This window comes from Mya arenaria, chromosome 7 (genome assembly GCF_026914265.1).
Source record: "Mya arenaria isolate MELC-2E11 chromosome 7, ASM2691426v1".
NCBI classification, from domain to species: Eukaryota; Metazoa; Mollusca; class Bivalvia; order Myida; family Myidae; genus Mya; species Mya arenaria.
The window spans coordinates 24,801,121-24,825,131 of NC_069128.1; the positions used below are offsets into that span (position 1 = coordinate 24,801,121).

Sequence of the window (24,011 nt, forward strand, 5' to 3'; positions counted from 1 at the left end):
GTAAGCTTCATGTAAATAACGATATGATCTTAAGCGATCCTTCCTGAAGAAGTAATAAAAATCAATGTATATTGCATGTTGCTTAAACGTATTTCATATGAAAGCTCTTTTCCATGTAAACTCAATAAGGATTTTGTTTAAACCTTGATAATTATAAAACAAACGTTTTTATTTCCGACTCAGTTATTTATTCAACGTATTGATTCAGATATATCATTGGTGTATAATTGAGGTAAAATTCATGTTAAGAAAGACGAAGAAACCTTACATAAAAACAACTGTGCATTTACTGCTAGGATGTGTTTGCAAAGTGTTTTTTATGTGTTAATTTGTCTTTAAAACATGCAGTAAATGCCTTTTTAATAATATAACAGTGATACACCTCTTCGTCAGTCAAAATTAAACAAAATATTATGTCAAATAGTCAATAGGTTTTCTAAACTTGTGGTCAATCTTTTTCCGTTATCGGGATTTCAATAAAAAAACATAATCGAATCAATTTCAATTTAAGCCTCATTATCCCGTTTAAAATTCCGCTTCTGTGACCTCATTCCTTTTGGGTTTTTTATACTCCAACGGTTGTCTCGACTTCTTACGTGTAACCATAACCTGGGTTTAAGTGAAAACATCAACCCCCACTTTATAACAATATAATCCCACAAATAGTAAAAATAGTTGAAACTAAACTAGGCGTCGTGCTACCAATGAACACATTCTTTATATCTGAACAATTAATATTTGCAGTCGGACTCCTCTGGGAGAGACATCGTAAAACGAATGAGTATGTCTGAAAAACTGAAGTTCGATTTGTAATTGAAATACTTTTTATAAATTGATGGGAAAACTATATAAGAACCATTTTTGAATGAATTAAAATGTTCCTAGATTCATTTTGATACATATTTAAACGAATCTTCGAATCTTAAACGTAATGTTCAAAATATCTTATATTTGTTATACATTGTCTACCCCACATTTACATGTGTTATGCCAAAGTTTAAAATACAACAACACTGTTTTAAAACGGTTTGCTGTTTAATACGCCACGGTTTATTTTTCGGACTCTACTTAATTACTAACTGGAGCCGTATAATAATTAAGTATGTAAACCCATTTTAAGGGACGTAGGTTAGAAATGGGAAAGAGGGGCAACCTATCTCCTTTATCAACCACAAAGAGATCGACACATGGAAGAAGTTGTTCGACCGCATACACGATGGAATCAAGAAAACAACGATTAGTGGCAATATCAGTTTGCTATTCAATCTAGGGAAGGTTCGTGTGTCGCTTTGTTTAAATGGGCTATAGATACGCGGAAAGATGATGTGCAGACAGTCTTGGGCTCGCGCCAGGACCTACCGCCTGGAGCGAATGTTATACCTTCTTATCGTTTATTGTGCATTTTTTCCCCTGCTGTTACCGCTTTTATACAGTATCAAATATTCAATTATAATTGTCAAGTGCACCTTTAAATCTTTTTGGAGAGATTAACTGCACTACATTCATTAAAACAAATCATTTTTCTAAGTGTAATTTTAATGTATGGTTTCTGGTGGTTGTTTCTCAAGTGAAATAATACGTTACTGATTTGTTTTGTCATTATTTTCTTAGAAAAAGCGTCATATAATTAATTCGAACGGTTTAACAATCAAACAGATACGAGTAAAACTTAATCAAAATGAATATGTACATATTTTCATAGCATTTCAGCTTTTCAAATTAAAAACATAATAAGTTTACATTGTATATAGATTTCACTCTTATTTCAGTTCTGAAATTATTTTGAAAAACGCACGTGCACTACGTGTGTCCCTTGTACTTTAAGGAATGCCATAACGGTAGATATTAGCAAAGAGTAGTTTCTATTTGTTATTGAAAGTACAGGAACAGCTGGTTTGTAACAACACGTCTGTTTAAGTCGAGAAGAAAACGTATGAAATCGCAGACGACATTACACCAGAGACATATATATATAATCCAATAGCCAATTCTTCCTCCAAGTATAGGGTCGTCGATGTCTGCGCCTCCATCAGACAATTTCGTTTTGCCATTGGCATAACAGAATTAAGGCATCATACACAACAATTTCAAATTTTCGTATTAAACTACTTAAATGAGTCATTCATGCTGCAATGTACATATAGTCATAATAACTTGTATTTTTTATACCCGTTTAATCATATTGATGTTCTTCCAGCAAACGAAAATGAAAAAAGCTAGCTGCTAACTACGCTTTTGGATACAGGGGACACGTTTTTGCCATACATAATCCCGCCGGAGGATGTATTCCGACAACCATATCATTGCTCACCGGAATCGCCATATATAGGGAGAAAATACCGAAATACACGGTTACTAGCTTGTCAACGTTTTGCGGGTGGTTCCGTGGTCACACTAGTCAATCCAGGCACAGCAGTTTCGATTCCAAACCGCAACATTAATATACTTATCATCTTCCGGGATGGACGTTAATCGTGGTCCCGTGTGACAGTCCTGTACTTTGCGGTACGTCAAAGAATTGGATTGGCTCAAACCAGGGCTGTATTGTGTCTGTGCACCATTCTCGAAATATTTTAAATAACTAATACTCTTACCAGAGCACTGGTCGAATGGGCAAGGCCCGAGTGCGAGTGTAAAGAAGCTTACACACCAACGGGTGGTTGAAGCAATTGAGCAACCCCGTCATAATTGCAAACAATGCTGCTTTTTTACAAGAGTAATGCAATGATGAAAACGGCAATAGAGTATGTCATTGGACAAGCAACATGTATTTGGTTTAATAATAATGACATAGATTTTGTTGTTATTGTTTATTAAGGTTCATAAACCTTCGTCTTAGTATGAGGGTAAGATCACAACCTAGCCCGACTTTGAATAAAATTAACTTCAAATATTGTCATGAACATAGCAAACAAAATGCAAGGAATAATAATTTGACAATATCTTGAAATGATTGAGGAGATGGCTACATAAATCATTGTTACCGAACAGGCATCTTAACGTTGTCAGTAGGACTAAAGTATTAGGTTAACCGATATTTACCGCTTTGATTCGAACAGGGTCTGCCGCGAGACATTCAGACCTCTCTACCGACTGAGTTAAGTAGTTAAGTTACATTATATATTATTGAACCTTTTACCGACATATACAGTACAACCTTTGGGGTACTTAACCCAAAGGTTGTACTTTTTCATGAACATACGGCGCTTAACCTTTAGGCGACAGTCAAAAATTGTATATTCTCGATGGTTAGTATTTTTGAAAAAAAGCATCATTAATAATGCTTTACTACATTTATATATGCATATTTTATGAAGGAAAATGTAAAGGATATATTATTATAGGATATATAGCATTTAATGATAATGTCTTCCAAAGGTTGTTCAAATTGGCAAAATATCCCAAAGGTTGAATTTGTATATATATATATATATATATATATATATATATATATATATATATATATATATTCTGTTTTAAAAGTAACACTGACCACATAATTTTATTCTTAAGCACTGCTGATGACCACCTGACAATATCACTGACAAGGACCACAGAGGTTGCTTCCTTAAGCACTGCATATAGATACATGACCATACAATGTACAAGAAATAAAATATGCATAGTATCATGTCCGAGCGATAAAATAGAAGAAAAAACATGCATGTAGATCACCGAAAGAAGTTGTTAATTACCTCAATTATAACATGTTAAGTATACACATGTTTGAAAGACATTACTGTTTAATAGGGATGCAAACGAATATTCCAATAATCGAATATTCGATCAAACGTTTGGTATTTGAATGTCAAAATCGGTATTCGAATATTGGAAAAAAGAGTAACAATACTAATTCTCAATAAAGAGAATAAAAAACCTTTTGCCTACAACACTGTTGTTGTTATAAAGTTTTTTTTACAACGACTGGCCCCTAATGCGAGAGGTGTGAATGTGATGACAATACACTAAACACGCGTCATACGTCATTTAGGGACATATCGTCGGGTACTGTTAAAAGTCCCCTCTACTTTTACAATAACTGACTAGAAATCGGCTTTAACACCAATGTTTTGTCTTGACTGCAAATTAAGCTGTGCAACACAGCTCAAATCACAGTGATGATATGCATGCCACGTGCTACAATAATGTAGTTACATATATGTGCTTTAAACTGTTTTCCATGTTTCGATACAATTATCGTGCTTTGAAATGTAAATGTATAGTATAGCGTTTTAGGATATATTTCCTCTATTGTTGAACAATAGATGAGTCAAATCCAGTTATGTTTTCGTTCTATTATTTTACTAGTTCTCGTGTTGGTTTGGGTTTTCCATAGTTATATTTAGTCAATTTAGAGGTCAATCTCAGAACGAGACTGCTTGTCCTACGGAAAGACCCTCCGTTGGCGCAAAACGCTATTTGACTAGGAATCCATCTAATTTCACATTGTTAACAAATATATAGGCAGCGGAATTGAAATTATTCGATTTGTTGTTTGTCTGTTTATAATGTATTGTTTTCTTCTTTCTGAAAATTGCGAATTTCAAAGGCTCATTTAGGGAAAATCAGGCTCCACCGCGCGTACTGGTTACGACAAAGTAGGGTAAAATTGCCCCGGCATACTGTAACAATTGTATTTGGTTTCAACCCACTTTACTGTTAAAATTGAATTGAACAGGGATAAAAAGAATATACAATATATATCAATCTCTACAATATGTGGGAATAATTGAAAATGTATTCGTTTGGATTACATTTACAAAACAAACAATTTTGCTTAATGTTAGTTTTTCAAACCTCCCTTTGTCGCTGCTCGCCAAGGGAGACTAATGCGTAGGAGATTGAGAAACACATCGTATATTGGTATAGTACCTTGTAACCTTCATCTATTCTGGAGAAAAGTTGGTTTAACAATCTTGTTTTTCAGAAAACAACAACAATATTCAGGGCCGTTATAATTAAAGACCCCGTTTTTATCAATTTAAGTACATTTATTTAAGTATCAACTCAGATGCATACAAAAACAATGCGGATGGTCACCTGGCCATTTTTTATTACGTATTACATAGACATTGACAACATATGTAATTTCTAAAGCATTCCGTAAAGTATTTTCGTATTTGTATCCTTTTGCTAATGGCCAGCAAGTTTTACTATAAAGCACTGCTGGTATGTCACCGTTATTTATTTTTTTATTGAGTTTTACATTGATTTATACCACAAGGTGGACCAAAACCATTTTTAATGTATATACAGAGTTCGATTCTTAGGCATTGCGGATAGTCACCAGACTATAATATGTAAATCATTGATCATGACAATTGAGTTGCATTCGAAAGCTCTGCGGATAATCACGTGACCATAGTTATCTTTCTTGTATAATGAATAAGATTCACAATGACCAAGAAGTTGCATTTTTAATCACGCAGGTTAGCCACCTGATCATATTTAACATTCCATTGTTATTATCATTTACCACTGAGATGAATTCTAAAGCATTGCGGATATGTCACCATATCATACTGTTGTATTGCGTAATACATAAACAATGATAAGAGAACTGCTTCATAAAGCACGATGAATAGCCACCTCGCCATTTATTGTTATGTATGTATTACACTGACAATGTCCGCTTCGATGCATTCTAAATCATTTCGGATTATCATTTGACCAGACAGTTCAGTTTCGTATATTATATAAAGCCCGCCGAATAATCCCCCGACCATTTTTTATTTATTTATTTCAATGACATCTGTTTTGTATTTTAAAGAACGCTTGGTAGTCACCTTACCTTTCCTTATTATATATTACATTGACAATGACCACAGAGTTACATTCTATTAAAAGAGGGATGAGCAACCTTTTGTTCACTTTCATTAAGGTTTGATCTGCGTTCACTGACTCATTCAAGGGGGGGGGAAAATATTTTTTCGTGAATGACACAAAATGGTTAAGTAGTTTATGTGTCCGCCCACTTACAAAAGGTAAAGAGCGTCAAGTTCCATCATTGCTACTTATGCAGTTCATATTAGCAGGAGTGGGTCCAGGAATTGAGGTGTGAGGGTGCGTAACTTATGGGCACGACCTTGACATTCACCCCTCAGAACCAAACTTTAAATAGTTTACATATTGGATGGGGTTGTTGGTACTCCGCCAAGAACATCTTAACAATAAACAACATTGTATTTTTAGCGTACTGTTTTACTTGTTCTCTGTCCGATATTCGCAATAAAAGTAAATTTGGTTGTTTTTAAGGGTGCGCGCGCCGGGTGCGTTCCTCACACTGAAATCGCTTTTGACAAGTACCCAGCAAACCAAGGCACGAGAGTGATTCAAATCTGGTTACAACTGTCTTTATTATCGAGTTTAAAACGAATAAATAAATTGATCGTCCAATGTATTTGTTATTTGTTTATGTTGTCACGTGTGTCTCATGCGTGTCTGTTTATCAATGTACTATGAAACAATGATTATCATACTAAACATTTGCCTGATGTCATTGGCTCTGTTTACGAGTCATAATTAAAACTACGTGAATGGGGCCTCCTCTTAAACAATGTGATGTGTCAATTTTGTACAAAAACCTGTACAAAAAGACAATATTCAAACTTTGAACTTTAAAGCAATATATGCAATATATAAAAAGAGACAGCGTTTTAGGGGCCGCAGCCAAATGCTTTTGTATACCATTCGTACTTATCATACAGATGTACATAGCATTTAATGAGCGATAAATACTTGGACACCGGTGTTGAGTTATTCCACCTTCTTTCTATCAAGTTCATGAACATGCTAAATTTATGACCTTTGTTCATCAAATATTGGAAGATTGATGTTTGTCTTCGAAATATTAAAATATTTCCATCACCATTCATATGATATTATATGATATATTCGTACTTCTATTGAAAAAAAAATCCCATGTACTTTGTTAATTCGTTTCTGTGAATCAGGTACATTGCATACCATTCTGCGATAAGATAACACTAATAATTTTAACTTTATTTGTGGATACATTTTAAAGATTGTACACACGCAGGTAAATGTTGGTGACCTATTTTCTTCTGAAAGAGTAAAGCATCTGGGTCAGTAAGTGAGATAATCAATTCAGCCGTCACTGAACAATTTAAGACACGACACGCAAAAACAATATTAACAAAATCAACATGATATATTAAATAGAAACAAACAACATCCCGCTACTGACATTCTACGGAAGCACCATTTAAAAGTGACAAATATGGGGCTAATTGAAATGTTTATTGAGAGTAACAAACATACAACACTATCAACTAATCCTATATACATATATACAATAAAACCTTCAAGTCACTGGTTGGTGAATCTAGGAATAACTCTGTATGCGCCTTCCATGCCAGCTTGCACGTGTGTGCTCACGTGACAATGAAAAAACCAAGTGCCCGGATTGTACGCTTTCATTTCTACCATCTCATACGTTCCCGCGTAAACCTCGAGGACGTCCCCGCGGATCTTTATTTTTGTTCTCCGTATGAATAACTGTCCATGGAAATGCACTGTATGGATGTCGTCATCCATACCCATTCCAAAGACATACCAAGCGCTCCTCTGTCCTACCTCCATATCAAGGCCATTCAAGTTTCCATAAATGTATCCGTTTATTGAAAAATACAGATTGCTTTGAATGAAATCAGGATCCACAACGTCTACTCTAGCCGGAGCCCGTGCTGCGAAATTGGCTGTACCGAGGTGGCTCAGATTTTTGTCAAAAATGAAGAAAGCTGTTGCAAACTCTACTTTAATGCTATCAGTCCTTTGACCATCTTCATCAAGAGTTCCTGTCTTGCATATAACCATTGGACCAATCAGACCGCTATGTGCATCTTTAAGCGGATCTACCCGTGAAGTATATATAGTTCCAATACATTTTGGCTGTTTTCATTCCGGACCTGAGCGATATGGGATAGAATATCTATATATTCTTACCTTGCCTGGATCTGTAGGCAACGCACGGTTTATTACTGATCAATCTGCGAAAGGTAGATTTTTAGGGACTATATTCAATGGGAAAGTTGCCATATTTTTCAGATGTATTTCTATGGTATCTCCGACATTTCCACGTATGAATGGACCGATTACGCCGAGGTTCTCAGGGTGAGGTTTCATCTGTGTGAATGTGTTGTCAGTAAATTCGCGAAACACGGTCTTAGTTTAAATTGTACCAACAAAGATCTGTTTCGCACGTAAATGAAACTGGGACTGAAACGTAATCAGTTCAATTAACTTAAGTTAAACCAGAACAATATTATGTTACCATACACCCAATAACATTCCTATGCCAATTATGAACTATAACAAAGGTTTTTCCCTTATGTATAAATATACGAAATACTCACATAAAACTAAATACCGTAGGATACTTATTGCCGTTTAATTGAAAACTAGTAAAATAAAAAAGAATGACAAACCTACCTCGTAGGACCAAACAAACTCTTCCCAGTAATAAAGTGAATTTTGGTCGGCGCGTAGTCCCATTCCACATTTACTGCTCCGATGTAATACCGACGTGTGGTCTCTGCTTTCGGCAAACGGCCAGGTTGGATACGAATCCTCCCACATGAATTGACGTTATACCAAGCAAACATCCCTTCTTGTTCCAGACCTAGCTGACCACAACGCAACCGATTACGTCCTGTAATGCAGTGTGTGAGATGCCATACCATACAACTAAGTTATATATAGAAATGAAAGTGGTAATTATGAAACTGAATGTATGCTGAACAAGAATGCTCTGTACACATGATGTAATTAATCCCCAACAATTAAGAATCATTCGTGGCGTCAAAATATCTAAACGATGAAACCAGTTTAACGTGCTATGAACTAACGGATCAAACGTTTTTTTGGAAATATAATAATTACTCAGAAATATTGATTCGAAAAAACGATTTAACGTTCGTCGATCAGATCCTATAGGCTAGATTTTACCAAGTTGGTCGGGTATCATGCGGACATTTTGCCCATCCCCGGCAAAACAGATACTGTATCAATAGTCATGCCGTCGAACACGAAGTTGTTGCCTTCAAAGGTCACATGGTGATTGTCTATATCAGGTCCTATTGTGTATACATGCCAGGTGACCCGTTCTCAAATACACATATTCAGTCCGGGTACAGTTCCAAATGTGAAACCATTGATTGCTGAAATAAATGTACCTGAATGCAATTAATCGCCTTCGCAGTGTTCATCCAGTGACTAGCAGAGAAGTTTGTATATAATGCAAAGGGAAATTACCGCTGCATAAGGACTTTTGGGGTGCAGTTTGTTAGCTGGTTATCGAAATACACTCACTCAATCTTCTAACGCACTCGTTTTTAAATTGTTTAATTTAAATACATTCCACCTATTTATTTGTAATTGTTTCTAATACAATGAAAACTACAGGAACAACCATGGTATCAGTACAAAAAATCAAATTTTTGTATTGTTTTTGCCCTGTTAGTCATTCTGTTAGTTGTTATGCCAACTTTATTTCCCTCTATAATAATAGAGCGCTTGGACCCAGGAACGTCATACTTGGTAAGAAAGTTTGGTCATGACCAGTAGATGTCCCTGAGAACAAAAAATGAAAGGTCAATGTTGAGGTGACCTTGAGGTGAAAAAAATGTTGTTTGCTCATTAACTGAAGATCCCTTGCACTCAGGAACTTTATACTTAGTAATTATGTTAGTTGGTCATGACTAGTAGACGACCCCTTTGGACTTTGGGATCAGTAGGATGAAGGTCAAGGTTGCAGTGATCCTGAGGTTAAACAACAGTTTCCGTTCAACTTAAGAATGCTTGCAAATACAAAAATCAGGGGATACATGAATTAGAGACTTAAGTCGCATTTCTGACAAAAAAATCATAAAAAATGGAATACTTTGTCACAGTAAAATAGGCTTTTGAAGCCACTGCTGCCATTTAAAACCCTTTGAATATACTTCTGATACCACTGCAATCTCGATTTAAGCATGCTGTTCATGCTCTTTACCTAGGAACTTGGTAAACTGTGCAAGTTTCAAGTCTCAAGGCTTGTTGGCAGTTTTCACCAATTTGCTATATTTCGTAAAACCTTGACGAAAATGTTCGGGCAATTCCGCAAAAGAGCACCCTAGTAAAACATTCGGGCCCAGAGCTATCCTTGAACAGTATCAATTGAGGACCCACTTGAGTAAGTTAACATTGACCGTTCACCATGACAAAAGCATTACCTATTTGAGTTACTTTTTTACGTTTGACTTGAAGACCTTTTCTAGTTTGGATTCTGGCTAGCCCACATCGCTGTTGCAGCAGCCTTTCTTGTCATGTTTGTATCCGAGCTGTCCATATCTGGTAAATGTCTGTCAGGTGTTTTTATTTGGTTACCCAGCAGATTCCCTCGCTATGATGCTCCTGACAGACGTGGATATCTTTGGTCAACGGGTTACTGTTAGTGTTGAGCCCTGCAAGTATGGTGTAGTCATTTAAAGATGGCAATTTGACAACTTGGACATAAAGGATTTTTCTTGTCGGCTATTACTAAAACCCTTGATGCAGAACACTTGAGGACGTGAACATTAGTAGTATTTTAATAGTGCGAGGAAATACTTTCAAATGTATTCAAGATTATGAAACTATTTGTTTGTTTTACTTTTTCATGGTGAAACATATTTAAAACAGTGCTTTTATAGTTGATTTACCCAGGCACACAAAATTTATTACACTAAAGAAATTATGTTATATATGAATTGTATCCACCTAACTTTATATGTTTGTAAAGTTAACATATATTCATTGCAACATTATACAATAATAATAATAATACATTCAAAGGTTTATTGAACAAGAATGTAAGTGTACTGTTATGATCAGCTGTTTAGTAATAACCTGTGCCATCATGACTGTTTATAATGCACCAATTAATGTTTTTTCCCAAGTAGGGAGGGGGGGCAGTAATATATGAATGGCCAGGCTGATTATACAGTATCTCCATATTGACCAGTTTGTTAAACAGAGGTATGACTAACATTTTTTTCTTTCTGCAATATGTAAGATAACAAGTTATTATGACAATGAAATGATGGTCATGACATCATTATAAACCAGTATCAAGTTTAATTAGAATCAGGTTCATGTGCATGAAGCATAAGGTGAACATTTGGGTGGTTAAACTAATGTGTTTTGACCAAAAAGGCTCTTGTACAGCTAAGAAAGTATAAGGAAAATATTATCTAAATATTGTAAGTATTAAATTCATATTAAATTCATCGAAGGTATTGTTTGTTTCGCTTCCTACAAACTTTAAAAAAGACAACAAGAGAAGCTTATAGACAACAGCGCTGGAAGGGCTTCATCACTTATGGTTAATAAATAATTAAAATTATTTACACAGATGAAAATATGGCCAAAAATACAGTGTTTTATTGGTTACCTTAAATTAAAATATGTCATGTCTACCTATACTCACATCTTCACATGACATGTGTTGAACATTAATAAACTTGTACAATTATGTGGCCATCTTTGAAAACTGTGAGACTCAAAAACCTCACTCAAACTTTCATAGACTCACTTTATGTGTACATTAGATGGCATGAAGTAAGATCTTAATGATTGTTCTTAAAGAATGGGCGGAGTGAGCATAGCGAACGAGCCCTTTGAAATTAAGATATCACTTCAGGTCAACTAACTGACTAAGAATACAACCTCATTGGCTGACACATTGTAAACGCAAACTCTGATGCAGGGAGTGTGTATCAGATGAGTGGCAGTAGGCAGACCTTTAAACATCCGTGAAAGTTGAAATTCTGATTGATTCAGCCTTGTACTTAATGAAGGCCTCTCTGCAATGTTATTGGCTGAAAATGTAGGTCATATTCTAACTGAATTTAAGACAACAGTAACTGTTATATTTCCTGATCTATATTATTGAAGCATTAAATTCTGTCAAAACTGTCTTGATGAATTTTAGTATACTTATAATTGCTTTCCAGTAAAAGAAGTATAATATTGAATAAAGATGTTTGTTGCAGAATATACCGTCGTTTATCAAGTTCCGCAGGGCTAAATGTTCCGCCACATGTACTTCTTATTTTAAAGGTATGTTAAAGCCATTCAGAATCTTGTGGGGGACACAAAAAGCCAAGTGAGCAAAAACTGTTTTAAGGTTTATGCATTCAAAGATTAGAGCAGAAATAGTGATAATGCAGAACTGTTTATTCCATTTGAATTGATTTTTTTATTCCACTTATAGGACAGTTGAGCTTAATTAAAAACTTGATGTGTATACAATATTGTGCATACAACATTTTATACACTGACAAAAAGGTATAAGTAATTTTATAAAGTGCAAAATTAATTTCCATGTATGTGAATGTCCTATTAAACATGCATACGGTAATAGATTTGTCAGGGTTTTATTGTGGGTCTATTTTCTGATTCTACGATTTTTAATTCCAAACTCCAATAAAATGCAAATTGTTTCGATAAAAATTATCCTATCGGCGGTTTTAAAAATAATCCCATCAGCAACAATGTTGTCATTTCCCAAATCAATCAGGAACAACATTTTATATGGAAAGTATGATATGCGAACATTAAAGGTTTAAAACATCCCCCCCCATTTTGTACAAAGGTAATAGAAAAAAAAAAATTAACAAAAAAAAAAAAATGTAAGTTATCATTAGTAACAGTTTCCCTGTCATTATTAATTAGCCTGGGATTACTTTTTTTTTTTAAATGGGGGGGGGGGGGGGGGGTCAAAGGGGTGTGTCAAAACAATGCACCCTGCCCCTGAGTGTGTAATAAACTTTTAACTCTGCCTACCATCTAGGTGATACCTTACTGTGACAAGTGTTACACAAAGTTGATATATCATATTTTTGACTCTTGAATGATCATTTTAAAAAGTTTGCTGAATGGGGAAATATTATGAGTTCTTATTTTGTCCTATTTTTTTCACAAAAGACATGTACTAGGCATGTTGAATAGGACATTTACTTTATAAAAATCAAAAATTATGTGCCACCTGTATTACTGGTTATTGCTATTTCTGCATGTCTTTGAAAAAAAATCATAAAAAAATGCAGTTTTGGAACTCTTTTTCAGGCTCTGGAAATCTTCACAGATGTGTCTTTTTTCAAAGGTTTCAAGTTATTTAATGCTTTTAACCAGCAGGGTATCAGAAGCAGATGATATTTAAGAATAGCAAACATTCAAGATGTTTCAGATGGGGGTAGGGGGTAGGAGTGGGAGTGTCACTGCTTTTGATATATTAGAATCAGACTTGTTTAAAGTCACAAGCTCCATTTGAGTGTATAACTGAAATCAGAACATTTTGTATTTTTGCATGAACATATTTCTTTTTGTCTTAAAATCCAGTGCTATTACTCGCCATGCTGCCAAACCATTCATGACACTACTTTATGATCCAAATGAGGTGAAGTGTTGTCAAAGCTCCAGTATTGTTTAAAAACTTAAAAGTAGGGTTACACTTAAGTTTGTTTTGTTTAAAAGTAATTTAAAAAGTTGAAAGACCATGCTAGAATTGTTTTAACAACAATCAAATTAAATTTTACTTTTGACTTGTAATAGTCATACTGTCAAAAATTACAAAAAATTCATCAGAATTTATTCTATTACCAGGGCTTCTAAAAACCACCAATTTGCCAATCGGGACTGATTTTGACTTTGCCAGACCATTAACAAAAAAATCGGTCCAAAAATAGTTTATTTTTTGAAATCTGTAAGTCAGTAAATAAATTCGAATTTGTAATACAAACAGTGTTTGTCATACCACATCCCCAAATACCAGGGTACATAATAAATCTTGAGGGTGATATTGTCTGTGCCAATTGGCTGTTTTTATTACATCAGAGAGATGTCAAAATCACCCCCCTTTTCTCATGTAAACAACTGCTATTTATAATTCCCCGCCACAGAGTGGCGAGGGGATAATAGGAATGCACTCATCCTGTCAGTTTGTCTGTCTGTCCGTATCATTTCCTGTCCAGGCTATAACTTACTTATTTTGTTCGGGTTATAACTGACTTATGCATTGATGGCTTACCATAGAACTTGGTACAAATGTTGTTCTCATTGCGACGATGTGCAGTGATCTTGACCGCGGTCCAGATTTATACTTGCGCACTCTGCCGAGCATTCATGATGTGCAACAAGTTTAATATTTTAATAAACAATGAACACATGTGATAATATATTTATAACATGTGTTTTCTCTTCAAAAGCAGTAAAACAATGCTAAAAAGCAATAGCGAGGGATATAGCCATCCTCTAGACAGCCTTGTTTTGCTATAAAGAGCCATTAACCCTTCTTGTAGATGCAGTTGTCTTTGTTGTGATAGGATATCAACAGCGACATGCTTGATTAACTGCAGAAACTAATCACTGAGTGTGCAGCTTATGTCTTTTTAAGAAAATATTTTGAAAACATCGATGTCGCCTTGTGTCAATTTTTAAATATTTAGAAGCCCTGATTACTAACATAGATAATTATTTCTCCCACCTCAGATAAGTAGATCCACTAATTTAACCATGCTAGAAATTCTTATCTTGCCCACGGGCGAAGATAAAATGCCCGTATGGAACTTCTTTTAATGGTCACCACATTGTAATTACCTCCCTTGTTGAAGACTGTCGTCTGTAGAGCATCATGGAAACCTTGTCTTGTGTCAATATTTAGAACGCTAGTTAATTATTTTACGCTTCAAATGTCACCAGAAAACAGTTTTCACGCACTTTTCAAGAAATAATGCTTCACTCTTCTTAGAACTATTTAAAGACCGATCAGACCATTTACATTTTCTGAATCACTGCGCGAATATCCATGACAACCACGAATTATCGCATACCCGTACGCTATTATTTTCACCAAGCACAAAAGAGTTCCAGCAAAAAAATACATATTTACTTAATTTTGTTTAACTGAGGTGGGATAAAGCATCTACCATAGCCACTCGTGTAAGATAGGTTCATCCCGACCCTCGCGCAGGGTGTTTTGCGTAAACTTGGTAAACCTCGTTTCCGTAAAACACTCTACGCTCGGGTCTGAATGAACCTATCTTACACTCTCGGTCATGGAAGATACTTATAATCTGTTTATTAAAGATTATCAGTTGAATGTTGATCCACTGTAGCAGTATTTAAATCAAATAAATCACAACACCGTTACATTTTTTGTCGTCTGACTGCTGTATTAGTCGGCTGCAATTAAAAACGATTGCAGCTTTCCAAACCGCAGGAACGTGATTTATAAGCATCTCTTGATGTTTATTTTGTATAAATTACAATCTAAGTCCACTATGATGGCTTTATAGCACTGCTTACGAATTGGTACAATGCAAAAAGATTTGTTGTTGTGGGGTGTTTTTTTTTGTGTGTGTTTGGGGGTTTTGGGGGGGGGGGGGGGGCTGGGGTCAAAATGGCCCTGAACGATTGAGATTTCAAACTTTTAGCAGTCCTGTTTATTACAATTGGAAATTGTCAATATTTCAACTCTTTGACAGCATGATTAAAACAAAAATCTTAATTATATTTTTAAAAATAAAGTTAATCTTTTAAAGGACATATAAGCAATTCATGGTTTGTACTTTTATTAAGTTTTATTTTTGTAAAATTTAGGACACATGTTTAAAACACTGTTTCCTTCTTTGATTTTCAATATTAAATGGAGCTTTGACTGACTTGTTCTGAGAGTTATAGTTAAACAATTCTTTCAAGAATGTTACAGTTTTCATTTAGCTTGTTCGAGCTAGAAAAAAGGCAACGGTATTTTCATAGTTTTGGTATTGTTGTCGCCATCATGGAAACTCTTTTTACTGTTTTGCTGATGAACCAATGATCTAAACATACATTTGATAATATTCCAATGAAACTTAGTGCTATATGAGTGAGAAGAGTCATACAGGTAACAAGGTCAACAACTATGACTTATTAGTTATGAGTTATGCACCTTGAACAACAGAGAAGAAAGAACATGGTCGCCAATCTGCCTGTCGATGTTCTTGTTTTATGCCTGCAATAGCCAGTTAAAATTACATTTCTTGATCACTGCTGGACTTGAATGTTAGATTATTTAATAACATTTTGCGTAATAAAACTGTCTAAAATGAATGCTGTTATAAAATCTTATTTTTTAATCTGAGTCGTATTACATTCAGTTTGAATTGTGTAAGAATTTTAAATTTGCATCTTAAGGAAAGCGATTGGTTTCAACCTACAGAAAAGTTTAAAGTTACATTTTAAAGTTAAATTGCATGAAAAAAAAAAAGGAAATTGACAAAGTTAACACACTAAAATGGTAAAATTTGAAATCCAGCTAATGAAATCATTCAAAGTTTTGAGTATATTTCCAAAAAGATGTTTTGCATAAATCACAAAATTATTATTCCTTGAAAAAAAAGAAGACAATTTGACATTCAACCAACAACATTTTAAATGGATAAAACCAAAAAGATATTAAAAATATGTTTGTTTTTGGTTTCATGCCCAGAAAAAAATGGGTTGTTTTTGGTTTCATGCCCAGAAAAAAATGGGTAGGTAGGTTGATAGGTAGTTATTTTTATTTATTTTTATTAATATAAGGCAAATCGTTTCTTGAGATTTTTCTGTTACCAAAAACAATTGATGATAAACAATCCAAATGAGCATCACTGGTAATGTTTTAAGCCCAAAACCCTTCATTATAAACTTTTAGATTAAAGAATGAAACAAATGATATAAAAATATTTCTCAAGGCAATAAAACGGTTCAGGGTCGGGGCAAAGAAGTAGGGTAGGGCGTGAAAACAGAAACAAACATTATTATTTTTTATAAAAAAATTGATAAAAAATGTGAGCATTCATATAAATGTTGATTCTAACTAAACCTTGTCATGTTAACCATATTTGAACTCTTTACAGCACCTTGATGATTGGTCTTTCAACGTGTTCAACGTTAACAGTGCCTCAGATGGTCATGCTTTAAAATATGTCGGATATGAACTTCTGCAAAAATATGACTTGATCACCAAGTTCAAGATAAACAGTAGTGTGCTGGATAGTTTTCTATTAGCTATAGAAGTTGGCTATGGCAAGTACAAGAATCCCTACCACAACCTTGTACATGGAGGGGACATCGCGCAGACTGTACATACAATCCTTTCTCAGAGCAAACTTGTGGTGAGTTAATATTTATGGAAAATAATGATAATTATATTGGGAATTTTCCGAACAATTTTTGGCCAAAGCAATTCCAAATGCTTAAACATACTTTTCAACCAAATGCAAAGAAAAATTAGGTTTCCACATTTATTTCCAAATTTTCCCAGAGGTTTTGCATGTATTAACTGTTGCAGCTCTAAGGTTCCCTGTCAATGCAAATTCAATGAATAAACCACCAAGACAGGTACTAACTGCCTGCTTTTATAGTAGACAATATCCTTTCAGACAACTACTGAGATGTTCTACTAAAAAGATTTATTGAGCATGAAATACATTTTATTTACATTTTATATTTCTCAATGTCTGACCATTAAAGCTGATCAGCTTTAAATGTTTGGATGGCTCATGGGTTTTGGACTTTTACATCATCTTTATGTTTGGATGACTCATGACTTTAGGGATTTTAAATCTACACATTGTTTGGATGACTCAGGCAGTGTATGTGAACACTTTTTGGACAAGCTGGACATTTTGTCTGACATCTGCATTGTGGGCAACCAGGGTTCTTTCTTGCGTTACACCCCATGATAAATACCGTGGGAAAATTGACAAAATCTCGTTTTAATGAATATGCATGAGGCAGGGGAGATAACTCTTCTTTCAATGAAATTGCATGTTTCAACTAAAATGCTCTTCACAAACCCTGTTTTGTCAGTTGTCTCCAGTCAGGTAAGTGGTCTATGTAGAAAATCGGACTCCATTTGCTATCGATAATCGAATCGAATCGGACCAGGCATATCGATTTACCATCGGACAATAAAATAACAACACAACACATACTTAATAATTGCACATCAACTGCAAAATGATGCACACCGCATCAAGTAAGTTATCTTAGCATTTTATCAATGTAAAAGCATATGAAATATTTGTGAACCAGCTTAACACTCGATAACCTGTCATATTGAGAATTTCATTAGAATACTGTGAAATCATTAATGTTCGTCGGGCATTAATGTTTGTGGTTTTCATGGGTTGGGTGATCCACGAATTCAAGATCTCACGAAACATAAACCCTTTATTCACTTTTTCAATTGCCATGTTATGTACATAGTCTAGTTTATTCGTTACAGAGGCCTCAGTATACAGTGTAAATATCCGTCTCACTGTATATCTTACTATCATTGTTTTATTAATATATTATATCAGCCTTTAACAAATAAACCAAATCATTTTAATGTATATGAACCAAATAACTAAAGCACGTCTCTAAACATGTGCTGTTCATGAAAATCTCCAAGTTTACAAGATGTGAGTGATGAGTGTTGGTTCTCGATTTTTTTTCTTTAATGAAATAATTAATCGATTACATCGGAGGTTAATGAGCTTCCAATGTGACAATGTACAAAACAACGCGTTCAAAATACTTATTAAACAAAAACGTGTGAATAAATATTGAAATGAGATGATATTCAAAAGTGATTTAATTTGTAGACATCAGCAATTTTTAGGGATTGTTTACTCAAATATACGGACCTTCTCGGTTTTTTCACAGTTTGCAAAATTCTTAATTGGCATTCAATGGCTTCGCTTATCTGTATTTATGATCAGGGTACATCTTCTTTTATGACCTTAATTTCCAATTAAATCGATAATTGACATGTGCATGTCGAACCACTTTAGCGAGTGTCATAAACCGAGTGACAAAGAAACGTAGAAGACGGAAATCACAGGCCAGCGCGTGGAGATAATGCAGACGATCTTGAACTATCGCAGTTTCGAATTACTTTTTTTCAAAAACGAAAAACAACAAATTCAAGTACCCACGAAATTGTAATTTTTCGGGAAACCATGAAATTTCATGCCAACGAATATAAATGATTTCACAGTATCTTAATTTCATAAAATATTCACAAAAAAAGTAAATTAGTTAATAACAAACGATACCAAAAACAGTATCAAAGACAGAATGCATCGAGCAGGGATCCCTGGTTGTGCAGGTAAGACCGGACCCACTTCACCATAGAGACAGGTTATTGAAGAAGGTTTTATAAAATATATAAACAATTAAAAACAATTTGTAATTTTGGGAAAGTTTATTAGTGTTTAAGCAAAAGTTGTTACATTCACCCCATTTGTTTAGGAGAGTGACCTTCCTTTTTAAAATGAACTTAACAAGAATTTACCTAAAAGAAAAATTGACATTGACTCCACTTTTACAACAAAACAAAAAAAAAAATACGTAGTTACCGGAAGTAACATTAGCGACATCGATTTTAGACAACCACTATCGATTGTAGCCGACATAGCATTGTCAGCGAAGAGTAATCGATTTTAATTGATAATTGTTTTATCACTAATTCCAGCTACATCACTAATTCCAGCTACATATCGCCAGAATACTTTTACAGTATCTGTGTTTATTTTGGCATGGGCTGATCTTGCAGAACAAATGAAACTTCCTCATTAATCATTCATGATTACAAGATCTTCATAGCCAAATCACAACAGTACCCAATGAAGCATAGGGTAGTAGTTTATCTGACAAAGGACAACTGAGGCTAACGTTGACGAGGATTTTTTTAAGTAAACACAAAACATTCAAAATGGGCATTTTCTTCAAGGTATGAAAATGATAAAAAGGACATCAAAAATACATTTTTTCAACTTACCATTGACACATTAAGAATGTAGGAATCCAAATACTGTTCAATGTTGTTTTTAAGGAACTCATTCCAATTCACATTACAACCAAAGTGTGACAGCATTTTGTTGTTAAGACCTTACTGATGGGAAGGCTGTTTTAGTTACTCTGGTTAGTTCAAGTTAACATCCACCAAAGTAAAAAAAAAAGTTTTATGAACTACAATTCATTTGATTGAAAACAACAACACCACATTTTAAGATGTACATGTAACTTCATATAAATGGTGCACATTTTTGTCACCAATCTATATGCATGCAAACTATCAGACATTGAAAAGTAAACATCCGGAAGAATACTAATACATAATATATTTTCAAAATAAATCAATATGTATTTATATGTTGGCAGTTATAACTATACATGTACTTGTTTATTTTTCAGAACTGGTTAACAGACCTAGAAGTCTTCGCAACCATTGTTGCAGCTCTGATTCATGATTTTGAACATACTGGTACTACCAATAACTTCCACATTCAGACCTCGTAAGTGTTGGGTATTATAGGGTAGAAGATTGATGATGGGACTATAAGTATCTATCATATGTTTTTGGTTAGGGATAGAAAAATCTGACCCTAGGGCAGCCGCATAAGCCGGAAAGGAGGCTTACCGAGTTACTGGCCATGCAGCGTGCCCGAGGGTCGGATTTTTTTACTGGAAAAACATGATTGATATTTTTTCTTGCATATCTTAAATTATCAATTGATGGAAAAATTATGTAGAAAACACACTTTTATACATTTCACAAAAAAGCGCGTGCAACATTGTTTACATTGTTTACTCTGCAAACCTCGTTACCGAACTAAGCGTGTACCCTAGGGTCAGATTTTTCTATCTGTACCAGAAACACATGATAGATACTTATATTCTTGCATATGATATTTATTTTGCCCCTACTTGGAAAATATGGTTACGGTTTTTGTGTACAGTTGAACACCGTTATTCCGAACATCTTTTATCCGAAATTAGTTTTTGGTCCCGATTTTTTTCCTTCTTTGTTTAACTAAATTACTCTAAAATCCGAAATCACTATTTCGAAAAAAAGGCTATTTCGCAGTAAAAATTACGGTCCCGATTTGGTATTTCACATCTATTTATCAGTCCTTATTTCGAACTTGATCATGTCATAGTTTTTCACAACATACTGTAATGCACTCAGGCATCGGTGTGAGGTGACAATGGATCACAATTAGCACTTATTAAAGAAGTACATTGAGTACGCGTATGTTACAAATATAATGACGTGAATGTGTGGGTTCAAATCCTGACGCAACTCACAATGAATGTATTTAAGGTTTAATAATGTCCAGAATATAATCACATGCATACAGTTCTATGGAACACCAGTAGAAGAAATTTATACAGTGTCATCAATAATTCTGGTAGCACAAGTGTTTAAGTATTTTAAATTTGTAACACAAATTATTAAACACACTTATTAAACTGTTCCTAGAAATGTATATTTGTAACACAATGTCCTTTATTATAACTTTGGTAACACACACAAAGTAGAAAATAATATTTGTAACACAATGTCCTGACTTTGGTAACACACAAAGTATAAAATAATGTAATGGAACACCATACAATTCGAAGTCCTTAATAAAAGTGATCCTTAGGCTTTTATATGAAAAATATTGTTGTTTTAAAAGGTTAAGAAGTAACAAGAATGTCTGAAATGTCTCACTCAGGCTTAGCTATCAAAACTTGTCTAGCTAAGCCTGTTGCATAAAGATTAGTTAGAACATAAAATAATGAAGGTGCTAAAATTAAAGGAAACATGTAGACACAAGAAATAACAGTTTGTTGAAGAATTAAAAACCATTATGAAACCCTTCAGATGTAAAAGGAAATAAAGAAAATGTATGAAATATTGCATATAATTTAAAGGTTCTATGTTATAAAGAATATAAATGAATTCCTCATAAGATAACATTAATTTTCATACCAAATATCATATATTTCATATGAATAAAAGATTTACATCTGAACAGCAAAAGAGACAATATGTACATCAGACTTACGGGACAAAAACATTAAGAACTATTAAATAAAAGATATCAAATATTACGAAGACAATTTGACACAAAATTGCTTCATAATAGTTCCCCCCAAATACATTTAAGTTTGGACTCCAAACGTTAAAACATTATCTAGAGATTGAATAATTCAAATTTTTGCCTGTTACAGTTGTTTATATAGATGTTTACACAAAAGAGTGAAATGTCCGACTCTGTTACAGCACCCACACTTCTCATCCACAGCAAGACACTCATCTTTTGAATGGTATTCCTGACTGCCACATTGCCGGCAATTGTGTTTTCCTTCCTCATGGTCCCAGTAGTCATCATAACGGTGCACAACGATTTCGCTTGCCATATCTTTCAGTTCCTGTCTGGCCTTTTCAATTATTTTTTGTCGTGTCTGTGAGGTCTGGTTGTAACATAGATTTAGATCTTGTAGTTGTTTTTGTGCCTTGTTGAGTCTCTCAACAAGCTTTGAGTTGAGCAGTTTTAGTGGAGCAATCTCTTCTGTATTTGTAGCCTTTTTTGATTCTGATACCATGTGGTCAAGTTTCTTCGTGAGGTCCTGATTTATCTTTATTTGTTTTGACATAGCCTTTGCGTGTATTTCAGATTGACGGTCCAGCTGCTTTGATAATTCCATGTTTTTGTTGAAATGCACTTGGTCACTAACTTTGAGGTCATTGTTTTGGAGTTTGAGGAAGGAAATTGCTGCACAATGACCTTCAATAGTTGCCTGAAATTTTTCTTGAGGGTTTTTAGAATTTGCCTTACAGTTTGATGTTATTCTAGTCAAAGAGTTGAAGCGCAACTTCTGCAGGTCAGCATCGTCCAGGTGGTGAAATGGCATGTTTTGGGAGTCTTTTCTGTTCATGAAGGCAGTCATTCTTATACGGTCCCGCAGCTGCATCTGACTTTTGCGAAAAGATGTTGACCTGGCTTGGTGTGGAGTACCAGGGGAATTGGTCCGATTGCAGTGGTGGTAAGAATGACTGCGGCATGGCTGGCACATCATGATAACAGGGTAAAAAAGATGATGGTTACCCTTTTGGAAATGGCTGAAATTCATTGTGGAGTCCGTCAGTTTCTTTTATAATGGAAATTTCTCGCTTGGCTGTTGATTGGTCCGCACACTCAGAGGTACCAGGAAAGTCACAGCAGCTAAACAGTGCTGTACCCCAGATTCATCCACCAAACTATAATGACGTGAATGTGTGGGTTCAAATCCTGACGCAACTCACAATGAATGTTTTAAAGTTTTAATAACGTCCAGAATATAATCACATGCATACAGTTCTATGGAACACCAGTAGAAGAAATTTATACAGTGTCATCAATAATTCTGGTAGCACAAGTGTTTAAGTATTTTAAATTTGTAACACAAATTATTAAACACACTTATTAAACTGTTCCTAGAAATGTATATTTGTAACACAATGTCCTTTATTATAACTTTGGTAACACACACAAAGTAGAAAATAATATTTGTAACACAATGTCCTGACTTTGGTAACACACAAAGTATAAAATAATGTAATGGAACACCATACAATTCGAAGTCCTTAATAAAAGTGATCCTTAGGCTTTTATATGAAAAATATTGTTGTTTTAAAAGGTTAAGAAGTAACAAGAATGTCTGAAATGTCTCACTGAGGCTTAGCTATCAAAACTTGTCTAGCTAAGCCTGTTGCATAAAGATTAGTTAGAACATAAAATAATGAAGGTGCTAAAATTAAAGGAAACATGTAGACACAAGAAATAACAGTTTGTTGAAGAATTAAAAACCATTATGAAACCCTTCAGATGTAAAAGGAAATAAAGAAAATGTATGAAATATTGCATATAATTTAAAGGTTCTATGTTATAAAGAATATAAATGAATTCCTCATAAGATAACATTAATTTTCATACCAAATATCATATATTTCATATGAATAAAAGATTTACATCTGAACAGCAAAAGAGACAATATGTACATCAGACTTACGGGACAAAAACATTAAGAACTATTAAATAAAAGATATCAAATATTACGAAGACAATTTGACACAAAATTGCTTCATAATACAAACATCGAAGTCAGAAAATGAGCGATTTATTTGGGTGATGTAGAGTGTATATATT

The 24,011-nt window shown here is 34.3% G+C and overlaps 1 protein-coding gene across 1 annotated transcript in view; it reads left to right on the forward strand.

Moving 5' to 3' along the window:
- The first annotated feature begins 11,593 nt into the window (after positions 1-11,593).
- The window catches only part of LOC128241024 (dual specificity calcium/calmodulin-dependent 3',5'-cyclic nucleotide phosphodiesterase 1C-like), a 42,797-nt gene continuing 30,379 nt past the window's right edge, over positions 11,594-24,011 (forward strand). Inside the window, exons 1-4 of the mRNA XM_052958009.1 lie at positions 11,594-11,598; positions 12,033-12,099; positions 16,920-17,177; positions 20,248-20,348. Of these exons, the coding sequence (XP_052813969.1) occupies positions 11,594-11,598; positions 12,033-12,099; positions 16,920-17,177; positions 20,248-20,348 (431 nt within the window). The remainder of the gene's footprint in view (positions 11,599-12,032; positions 12,100-16,919; positions 17,178-20,247; positions 20,349-24,011) is intronic.